This window comes from Canis lupus, chromosome 5 (genome assembly GCF_011100685.1).
Source record: "Canis lupus familiaris isolate Mischka breed German Shepherd chromosome 5, alternate assembly UU_Cfam_GSD_1.0, whole genome shotgun sequence".
In the NCBI taxonomy this organism is placed as follows: Eukaryota; Metazoa; Chordata; class Mammalia; order Carnivora; family Canidae; genus Canis; species Canis lupus.
In genome coordinates, this window is record NC_049226.1 from 1,120,850 (window position 1) to 1,132,955 (window position 12,106).

Sequence of the window (12,106 nt, forward strand, 5' to 3'; positions counted from 1 at the left end):
TGATCACTTGTGTACCTGGACCCTGCAGCTATGGCTCATTTTAGGTAGTCTTGCATGTGGGTCAAAAAATCCATCTCCTAAAAAAAAAAAAAAATCCACCTCCAGGCTCCAAGTGACTTTAAGAAAAGATGAATTTTAGCCAGAAAAATAACAAAGACAATTAAGCGAGGACTTTTACTAATCAGAGCACATGCTTGCCCCTCACACACGCTTGTGTGTAAGCAAGCTGCTCTGTGCCTACAAAGCCAGGCAGGCGCTGGGTACTGGCGGGTGCAGAACCAGCACACTTCCCTGCCGGCCCGCGGAGGCACGCTGCGCCACACACGGCACATGGCACACCGCGCGCAAGGCCGAGGAGCCAGCCACCCCCGAACATCTGTGTGGCCCTGTAGGGCGGCAGGCGCGGGCGGAGTTGGCTGCGAGGCTGCCGGTGCCCGTTAGGTGGTGCCTATTCCCCTGGGAGGCTCCCCTGCACTCACTTTCAAACTCCTGGACCACTGGGGTCCGGTTGCTGGACTTGAGATTCACGGCCCCGGTCAAGCAACCTGAAGGGAAAGAATAAGGTCACATCAGAGACAAGGCAATTCGAAAACAGCAGAGAACCCTCCCCCCCCCCCTTCTACGTAGACGACAGCCACGAACCACAGAGATTGGTGTTTTATAACAAAGCCAGGTCTCTTAGATACAGCAAGCTGACTGCTCTCTGTTGACCTGACCTCACCAGGATGAACCAACCAGAAGCGTTCTGAGAATGTAGTTCCAGAACATAACTGCCCTGGAGCTTTAAAGACTCTTCCTCTAAGAATTTCCTTCTTGCTCAGTCGTTATTAGTCCTGTCAACAGGGATCCCTGGGTGGCGCAGCGGTTTGGCGCCTGCCTTTGGCCCAGGGCGTGATCCTGGAGACCCGGGATCGAATCCCACGTCGGGCTCCCGGTGCATGGAGCCTGCTTCTCCCTCTGCCTGTGTCTCTGCCCCTCTCTCTCTCTGTGTCTGTGACTATCATGAATAAATAAAAATTAAAAAAAAAAAATCCTGTCAACATCTTTCATCCAGACCCACGAGAGCCTTCTTGTCATTCCTGCCTCCTGCATCTCTGCTGCCCCGTAACCATGTGACCCAGTGAGGCCCACCCATCAGGAAGCTTTCACTAGGGGCACCCGCGTGGCTCAGGTGGTTAAGCGCTCAACTCTTGATTTCAGCTCAGGTCATGATCTGGGAGTCCTGGAATTGAGTTCCCTGTGGGGCTCCCCACTCAATGGGGAGTCAGCTTGTATCCCTCTCTCTGCTCCTCCCCACCTCATTCACACTCTCCCTCTAAAATAAATTTAAAAAAAAATTTTTAAGTTTTCACTAGTTTTTGGTAAAATGAGAAAAATAACAATTTTCATGAAGCTAAGTTGAAACAGGTATTGATAAAATCAGGATATGCTAATCTCATGGCAATCCCTCTTAAAATTAGCATCTGACTCCCCATGTCTTTCAACAAACATTAAAACCAGTTTATCGTGGTCTCAAGTATCTTACCTTTTTTTTTTTTTTTTTTGCAGAAGATCAAGTAGGTACACCGACCCCCCTCCCCCCCATAATGTCATGCTTCAGCTACCTGGCCTCTGGGAAAATACGCATTCCCCAAAGGCTTCCTACACAACCCTCGTGAGGGTCTCTGGATCTCAGCTCACTATCCCAGCTACAGCAACAGGAGGAGACGCGTGCTCCACCTCCTTGTGTATTAGGTGGGGTGCGGGTCACAACTAACTGTTCCTTCTCCTTTTTAAATCTTATTCGGTTTGGTTACATGTGTACCTTCCAAGTATACATTTTGATCCTTTCTTTCTTATTTAGTAAGACCTCATTAATTATAGCAAAAGCCATAGAAATCTACTAAAAGGGAGGAAAAATCACAAGTATAATACATACACCTGAGTTGCTACTCATTTTTATAACACTGACTTCTACAAAAGGTTGTAGAACCAGGACAAGGAAAGATCATTTTATTTTGTTTTGATTAACTGTGGGCCACTCCTTTTGAGAATCAGAAACACATCCCATGTATGTGCAGCACCTTCAACTTCTTCAATCTGAAAGCTCCCAGGGACCCACCGGTAAGGAGTAATAACCGATGCTTTGAATGAAGATCCACCAAGGCCACACAGGTTCTAAGGAAATGACCACAGACCGCTCTTTCAGTGTGATCACTGGAATTTCAATGATGAGACCATGAAACTCTGGTTCCCAAGGCCCATGACCAGGAACCAGCTTCCAACCCAGAGTCCACTGAAGGCGCCTTTGAGGTAACTCACAAGAGCTTCACGCAACTGGATAATAAACAACCAGAGAACGCTATCTGACCCTTTTCTTTAATAGACATGATGTTAAGAGAAATTAAGAATGCACTGGAGAGTTCTGTCACCACAGAAACAGAGAGGAAGGGCAGATGAGCTCACTTATCAAAAATGGTGGGAACACTAGAGTTGGTAACGAGTGCACTGGAGGACAAAGAGGTGAAGGCTGAAGTCACTCTAGTGTCTGTGACACTGTTGAATTTTCATGAAGGCCAACTGACACACATTCTTTACAACAAACCTCTGGTGTGAACTAAGCCAGTGTGCTTCCTATAACCTCAAAGAAGATAAGGCGACACAGCTCCAGACAATGGAAATAATCCCCCTTCAATCCCTCTACTCTGCAGCAAAGAGGCGAAGGCTCTATACGCCTCAACGAAGGCTTGGCCAGACCCCCTCCGACCCAACTCCCTGGGTAAGTTGCACAGGCAGCTGCCTGCGCCCATCCTGGGAGACAGGACGTCCCAATGAGATTGAACAACAGAGGACCACTCAAGCAAGTGGAGCTCTAGCCCAGGTGAGGACTCCCCACAGCAGGACCCAGGTCAGACGGGGTCCCATGCTGAGAGTCCTCCCTCAGAGTCCTCCTTCTATTCTTAAATAACTGTATTATTATTATTATTAAACAAGTCTTAAACTTACAAAATTTTGCCGCCGCCTCATTTACCTACTGCCACTAGCCCAGATCCCATTTTAAAATACAGATGACCCTTGAACAGCACGGTTTGAGCTGCACAGGTCCACTTACAGGTGGATTAAGGCTGATGGCAAAGGCCACAGGGTATTCACTTCTAGCTGCCCACCCCCCCCCCCCCACAGCATAATCAATGGCCAGTGGTGCAGAAGTCACACTTGCTGCCCTCTGAGAACCCAGGGAGGGGAAGCCCATGGGGGCCGCAGCCCTGGGAGCCCTAGAACCAGACAGGGCTGCAGGTTGCTCATGTGCCAACAGGGTGGTCCAGTTGAGCACCCAGGGCTTGTGGGTAGAGGAAGACCTGTAGCAGAAGAACACATCCAGAGGGTCCCCTGTGGGCCGGGCTCCAGGCTGCCCTGGGTCCCTCCTGGCCCAGCGCTGACCTGCCCCCAAAGCTGCTGATGGTTACAGCCAGCACTATGTGGCAGGTGGGTCAGCTGTCCTCCACCCCCAGGCTGCGTCAGAGACCACCAGGCCATGGAGTAGCACCACCCTGGGGCCAGGCCCGCCGCCAACAACCCCCCCGCCCCTGTCCTGGCCCCTCCTGGAGGATGTTTTAAAATAAATACCCATACAGTGCTGTAAATATACTCTCTTATTTTAACATTTTCTTTCCTCCAGCTTACTTTATAAGAATACAGCATATAGTATAGGTAGCAATATAGAATACAAGGTTGTCGGGCAGCCCGGATGGCTCAGCGGTTTAGCGCCTGCCTTCGGCCCAGGGAGTGATCCTGGAGACCCCGGATCAAGTCCCACATCGGGCTCCCTGCATGGAGCCTGCTTCTCCCTCTGCCTGTGTCTCTGCCCCTCTCTCTCTCTCTCTCTCTCTATCTCTCATTAATAAATAAATTTTTAAAAATATGAGGCTATCAACTATTTGTCAGAGGTGAGGCTTCCAGTCAACAGCAGGTTAAGTTTTGGGGGAGTCAAAAGTTATCGGATTTTCAACTGTGGGAGGGGGATGGGGAGTGGGGGCAGGCACTATTAGCCCCATGTTGTCCAGCACCTTGCATAAAAGAAAGCGCTATGAGGACTAGCACAAGCCTAACTCTTAGAGGCATCACCAGAAGCAGCTCAGCTGGAGTACCATCCCAATGTAACCAGTTGGGAAATGGGGGCCGGAAGCCAGCCCCGAAGTGGTGGCTGCTAAAGTTTAATTGTGCACACACAACCCCCGTGCTACCAAAACTCACAAAGAGATTACACTACTTAATACAGAACAAAGGGGTTTTAGGAAGGAGAAAAGGGGGGGCGGATCTATGATAGCATCTTTCACATGCTCTTGTCCCTATTTCGTATCGATCTTGGTTATCAGACTAAGCTTTTTAGGAGAAGCCATTCATTCATCAATTTTTACGTAGCATCTGTTATATACCTGATACCGGCCTAAACATTACAGATGATACATGAATAAAACAAGTAAAAATTCATGTTCTCATGGAGCTTACATTCTAGTATAAAAAAACAAGTATTATTCGGTTTACTCATCTTTACCTCTTCAACTCTAACACTGAATGGCTTTTAGTAGGTACCTGGAAAGTGTTTCCTGAATAAATCAAGGTACATTTTTTGAGTTCTGTACTGATTTCCTTGAGCTTTCCAAAAAATCACTTAATTGAATTCAGTTTTCTCACAGAGCTATAGTGTGGTCACTCTTTTCTTCATCCTGCTTAAGAATATATTATTACATCTTGGACTTGGAAGGGATCTAAGATATGTGCAGTTGTCTGTTTCTATTCAAAACCTCCTAACCAAATTTAAGACTCCCCTCTAGGACAGTTGTGGTACGTCCAAAGCATATTATGGTTTCAGTATGTGGTCATTAAAATTCAGAAAATCTGGGGTGCCCTCATGGCTCAGTCTGTTAAGCATCCAGCTCTTGATGTTGGCTCATGTCATGATCTCAGGGTCCTGGGATCAAGCCCCATGTTGGGCTTGTGCTCACTGTGGAGTCTGCTTGTCCCTCTCCCTCTGCTCTGCCCCATCTTTCTCTCAAAATCTTTTTAAAATTTTTCAGTAAATCTTTCACCCAATTTCCTCCATTGGTTCTATCGTACAGAATTATAGCACAATTATCAAAACTGGAAAACTGACGTGTAGAAAAGACGTGTATGGTTCTATGTCGTTTTATTGCATGGGAAGATTCCTGTAATTACCACAATTAATACACAGAACTATTTTAAAAAAGGCACCTAGCTGTTCCATCATCACGAAGATCTCCTCACATGACCCCTTACAGTCACATCTACCCCCTCACCATCTGTTACCCCTACCAACCACTGATCTATCTCCACAAGTTTGTCACTTAGAGACATATAAATAATACATATAAATGGAAATACACCATAGGTGACCTTTTGAGATTGACTTTCATTCAGCATAATGCCCTTTGGATTCACCCAACTGAGGTGTGAGGACAGTTCATTTCTTCCCATTGCTGCATAGTAGTGCTAGGCATGGACGTACCAGTTTAACCACTCACTCGTTAAGATAGCTGGGTTGTTGCCACTGTGGAGCTGTTCTGAATACCTCAGCAGTGGGGAGTGTCTGCTCTCCCGACCCAACTGAAGGTTAGTAGGTTGAGAAAATGAGAGTCAGGGTGACATAAAGATTTTCTCTTTACTGAATGTGGTATTTTCATCTCAACAAGACATCGAAGCTGAATGTGAAGACAGGGTGCTCCTCCCCTTATACCCTTTCTTTTCTACGTATAATATACAGGAGTGGTCCAGTTTTTCCACATTCTTATCATTACTATTTTTTTATTTTATTCTGGTAAAATATACATAACACAAAATTCACCACTTTAACCACTTCCATATAATTTGGTGGCATTAAGGATATTCCAGATGTTGTGCAACAACTGCCACTATCCATTTCCACAAGTTGTTCATCATCCTAACATAAACTGTATACCAATTAAAGAGACTCCCCATTTCCTGCAAACCCCAGGTGCTGGCTCTATGAATTCGCCTATTCTAGGTGCCGCATGCAAGCGGAATCCTAGCGCGTATTTACCGCCTCTTGTTTACCCGTCCATCATTCATCAACAGATGGGGTGTTTCTACCTTTTGGCTACTGTGAATAATGCTGCTATGAACCACGGAGTACAGGCATCAGAGTCCTGGCTTTCAACTCTTTTGTGTACGTATTTAAGAGTTTAATTCCTGGACCATATGGTAATTCTATGTGTGACTGAGGAACTGCTAAACTTTACTGCTGCGCTACACCATTTTATGACCCCATCAGCAATGCCCATGAGGGTTCTAACTTCTTCTCCACATCATCACCAAAATTTCTAATTTTCCAGGTTTTGTTTTTTACTTTTAATAATAGCCATCCTGATGAGTGTGAAGTAGTATCTCACTGTTATTTTGATTTGCATTTTCCTAAACTGGAAGATGTTGCCCATCTACTCATGTTCTTATTGGTCATTTGTAGATCCTCTTTGGAGAAATGTTTATTTAAATCCTTTGCCTTTTTTTTTTTAAGTAGGTTGTTTTTTCATTGTTGAGTTGTAGGGGTTCTTTATTCTGGATCTCAATCCTTTATTATATATATATATATATGTTTTGCAAATATTTTCTCCCATTCTGTTTTACTCTTTTATAGTGTCCTTTGATTCACAGAAGTTTTTAAGATATTATTTATTCATGAGAGACACACAGAGGCAGAGACACAGGCAGAAGGAGAAGCAGGCTCCATGCAGGGAGCCCGACGTGGGACTCGATCCCAGGACCCGGGGTCACGCCCAGAGATAAGGGCAGACACTCAACCGCTGAGCCACGCAGGTGCCCCAGTTCACAAAAGTTTTTAATTTTGATGGAGTCCAATATATTTTTTCTTCTGCTGCCTGTGCTTTTGGTGTCCTATCCACGGCATGCCAAATCCAATGTCATGAAGATTTTCCCCAATGTTTTCTTCAAAGAATTTTAGTTTTAGATCTTATATTTAATAGCCTTTCATCTATTTTATTTTCATGTAAGGTAAGGGCCCAAATTCATTATTTAGAATGTGCATATTTAGTTTTCCCAGCACTATTTTTTGAAAAGACTATTCTTCCCCATTCAACAGTCTTAGCACCCTTGCTGAAGATTAGTTCATCCTGCATGCGAGAGTTTATTTCAGGGCTCTCTATTCTGCTCCACTGGCTCACATGCCTCCGCTAGGCCAGCACCGCACTGTTTTAATTACTGTAGCTTCATAGTATGTTTTGCAAACAGGAAATGTGAGTCTTCCAATTTTGTTCTTTTTCTAGATGACTTCAGCAATTTTGGGTCCCTTGAGATTCCATATAAATTTCAAGATGGTTTTTTATATTTCAGAAAAGAACAACTTTGAGATTTTGAAAGAGACTACGTGGAAATGTAGATTCCTTTGGGTAGTGTTAACAATTTTGTTTTCTAATCCATAAACCCAGAATTTACTCCACTTATTTGTATCTTCTTTAATTTCAACAACGTTTTGCAGTTTTCAGGGTATGAGTCTTTCACTTCCTGGATTAAATTTATTCCTAAATATTTTATTTTTGTTGCTATTATAAATAGGATTGTTTTCATAATTTCCTTTTCTGTATGTTCACTGTTAATGTGTAGAAATGAAAATTATTTTTTATATGTTGCAGGGTTTTTTTGTTTTGTCTGCCTTGTTATTAGCTCTAGGCTACTCCGTTTATCCCTTTATCCTTTATCCCTTCCTTTTTTTTTCTTCTTTTGTTTTTGGAGTAATCTTTAAGGTTTCCTACGAATAAGATCACATTATGAATAGAGATAATTTTACTTCTTTCTTTCCAATATTGTTTTACTTCTTCTTTTCCAATATGGATACCTTCTACTTCTTTCTGTTGTCTAACCACTCTGGCTAGAAATTCCAAAATTATGTAGAATAGAAATGATGAATGTAGGTATCCTTGTCTTGTTCCTGATCTGAGGGGAAATCCAGTCTTTCACCATTACTTATGACATTAGCTATGGGTTTTTCACATATGTGTGTGTGTGTGTGTGAGTGACTTCTATATATATATGGTTTGCTGTTTTTTTGGTTTTTTTTTTTTACCATGTTGAGGATGTTTCTTCTACTCCTAACTTATTGTGCTTTTGTTATGAAGGGTGCTAAATCTTGTCAAATGCTTTTACCGCATCAATTGAGATGATCATGTGGTTCTTTGATTTTATTCTATTAATCTGGTTACTACCTTAATTGATTTTCATATGTTGAATAATTCTTGCATTCTGGAAGCAAATTCCATTCACTCATGGTGTACAGTCCTTCAAATATGTTATGGAATTTAGTTTGCTAATACTTTTTGTAATATTTTTGAGTCACTATTAAGGAATACTGGTCTATGGTTTTCTTACAGTGTCTTTGTCAGGTGTTCATATCAGGGTAATGCTGGCTTTACAGAATGAATTAGAAGGAATCCTCTTCAATTTTTTGGAATAGTTTGACAAGATTGATGTTTTTCTTTAAATGTTTGTAGAATTCACCAGTGAAGTCATCTGGTCAGAGTTTTTCTTTGTTTTTGATTATGGATTCAATCTCCTTACTAGTCATAAATCTATTCAGATTTTCTAGTTCTTAATGATTAAGTTTTGGTATTGCTTGTTTCTGGCCACTTGTCAATTTGCTGTTATACACCTGTTCACAGTATTCTTTCATAATCCTATTTCTGTAAAATCAGTTGTTACCCCCCCACTTTCTTTTCTGATTTTAGTAATTCAAACCTTATTTCTTTCTTAGTCAATCTAGTTAAACTTCATCAATTTTATCTTTTCAAAGAAGTATTTTATTTTCATTGATTTCTATTATTTTTCTATTCTCTTTTTTATTAATTTCTGCTCTAATCTTTAAGATTTCCTATCTTATGCTGGTTTGGGGTTTAGTTTATTCTTCTTTTTCCAGTTTCTTAGGGTATAACATTACTATTGATTTTAGGCCTTTCTATATTGAAATTTTATGTGCTTTAGGTCTTCATACTGCTTTCTCTGAATCCCATAAATTTTGGTATATTGTGTTTTCATTTGTCTCAAGGTATTTTCTAATTTACTTTGTAACATCTTTGCTCCATTGGTTACGAGTGTGTTCATTTCCATCTATCTGTGAATTTTCTAGTTTTAGTTATTTACTTCTAGTTTCATTCCATTGTGACTCAAAAAGATACTTTATATGGTTTAATTTTTTAAATTAAGACTTGTTTGGCTTAATATATAATCAATCCTAGAGAATGTTCTATGTGTACTTGTGAAAAATGTGTATTCTGCTGTTGCTGAGTATAGTGTCCTGTATTTGTTAGGTCCAAGTGGTTCATTATATTGTTCAAGTCCTGTATTTCCTTATTGATCTTTTATCTTGTTTATCCATTATCAAAAGTGGGCACTAAAATTTCCAATTATTGTTGAACTATTTCTCCCTCCAATCCTGCCAATGTTGGCTTCATATACTATGGGGCTCAAGTGTCTGATGCACACATTTGTAACTGTTATATATTATCTTACTATTACTGACATTCTTTGCCTCTTGTAACAGTTTTTGACTTAAAGTCTATTTTGTCTTTTGGTTACTATTTGCACAGAATGTATTTTCTCACCCTTCCAGCCCACTGTGTTTAGATCTAAAGGGAGTGTCTTATGGATAGCAAGCAGCTGAATCATTTATTTATCCTGTCAATCTCTGCCTTTGATGAAGAGTTTAATCCATTTATAATGTAATTAACTAATAATGAACTTGTATCTGCTATTTTGCTACTTGCTTTCTGTATGTATTGTTTTTTGTTCCTCATTTCTTCCACTGCTGTTTTTTTTTTAAATTATTTTTTATTTTTTATTTATTATAGGCACACAGTGAGAGAGAGAGGCAGAGACATAGGCAGAGGGAGAAGCAGGCTCCATGCACTGGGAGCCCGACATGGGATTCGATCCTGGGTCCCCAGGGTCGCGCCCTGGGCCAAAGGCAGGCGCCAAACCGCTGCGCCACCCAGGGATCCCCCACTGCTGCTTTTTTTCAGTGTTTTGTTTTTGGGGAGTGACACATTTTGATTCCCTTCTCATTTTCTTCAGTGTAAACTCTATAGGTATAATCCTTGTGGTTAAGACTCCTAACTCTGGGAAATGAACTAGGGGTGGTGGAAGGGGAGGAGGGCGGGAAGTGGGGGTGAATGGGTGATGGGCACTGAGGGGGGCACTTGACGGGATGAGCACTGGGTGCTATTCTGTATGTTGGCAAATTGAACACCAATAAAAAATAAATTTATTATTAAAAAAAAATATATATATAGTGGCTATCATGGGTTTATTATAACATCCTAAATGAGAAGAAATTTGAACTGATACCAACTTAACTTCAGCTGTACGCAAAAATTCTATTCTGTCCTTCCCTTTATGTTATTGTTGACACAAATTACATCTTTACAGGTTGTATGCCTTATCAATAACATAGATTTAAAATTATTTTTATGCATTGTCTTTTAGATTCTGTAGAAAATTAAAAGTGCAGTTACGTACCAAAATTATAATAAGACTAGCTTTTATATTTGTGTAATTATCTCTACTGGAGATCTTTGTATCTTCATACAGATTTGAGTTAGTGTTTTCTTTCATTTCAACTTGAAGGATTCCCTTTAATATTTTTATGTAGAACAGATAATGAACTCCCTCGGGTTTTCTGAAACTGTCTTAATTTCTCCCTCATTTCTGAAGGTCAGTTTTGGTGGATCTAAAAATTTCAGTTTACAGTGTTTCCGGTGCAGCAGTTTAGTGCCGCCTGCAGCCCAGGATGTGATCGTGGAGACCCTGGATTGAGTCCCACGTCAGGCTCTCTGTATGATGCCTGCTTCTCCCTCTGCCTGTGTCCCTGCCTGTGTCTCTGCGCCTCTCTCTCTCTCTCTCTCTCTGTCTCTATGAATAAATAAATAAAATCTTAAAAAAAATACAGTGTTCTTCCTTCAACACCTTAAATATGCCATCTCACAGTCTTCTAGCTTACAACATTTCTGGAAAGACATCAGCTGATAACTTTATTGATGATTCCTACTGATAATCACTTCTGTCTTGCTGCTTTCAAGATTTTCTTTTGTCTCTGGCTTTTGACAGTTTGACTATAATGCATCTCAGGATGACTCCACTCAGGTTTATCCTACTTGGAGTGCATGAAGCTTCTTAAATTTGTAGATTCATGACTTTCACCAATTGTGTGTGTGGGGGGGTGTTTCAGCCATTATTTCTCAAAAAAAAAAAAAATCATTCTGCCTCCTTTTCTCTCTCTTCTCCTGGGACTCCCATAAAGCACATGTTGGTCCACTTGACAGTGTCCCACAAGTCCATCAGGCTCTGTTATCAGCTGAATTGTATGTCCCACCCCCTTCTCCCTGACCAAGATTTATGTTTTGAAGTCCCAGCCCCCAGTACCTCAGAATATGAGTAGATGGGGAGACAGAGCCCTTAAAATGGTGATAAATTAAACCGATGCTATTAGGAGTCCTAATCCAATCTGACTCATGTCTTATGTAAGCAGGAAATTAGGACACATAGAATGACGAGCATGTAGAGGAAACACTATGTGAAGACATGGCAAGAGTGTGGCCATGTACACACCAAGGAGAAGCCTCAAAAGGAACTAAATCTGCTGACACCTTGATCTTGGACTTCTACCTTCCAGAACTGTGAAAAAATAGATTTTGGTTGTTTAAGCCACTCAATCTCTGGCATTTTGTTATGGCAGCCTAGCAAAATAATACCAGCTATGTTCACTTTTCATTCTCTTTTCTTTCTGCTCCTCAGACATGATTGATAATTTATATCACCCTATCTTCTGGTTCACTGATTCTTCCTTTTGCCTGCTCAAATATGCTGTTTATCTTCTCCAGTGAATTTTTCATTTCAGTTATTATACTTTTCAACTCCAGAATTTATTTTTATTCCTTTTTACAATTTCTATCTCTCTGTTGTACTTTGATGCTCCAATAATGTTTTTATGATTCCATGTTTTCCCCTAGCTCTCTGAGCATATTAAAGATAAATTATTTAATGTCTTTTTCTACTAAATCTAATGTCTAGGTTTCTTTTCATTCAC

General features: G+C 41.2%; 1 protein-coding gene across 1 annotated transcript in view; it reads right to left on the minus strand.

Moving 5' to 3' along the window:
* Positions 1-12,106, minus strand: part of JAM3 (junctional adhesion molecule 3) — an 82,767-nt gene that overhangs the window by 10,994 nt on the left and 59,667 nt on the right. The window contains exon 2 of the mRNA XM_038535600.1: positions 480-545. Coding sequence (XP_038391528.1) covers positions 480-545 — 66 coding nt within the window. The remainder of the gene's footprint in view (positions 1-479; positions 546-12,106) is intronic.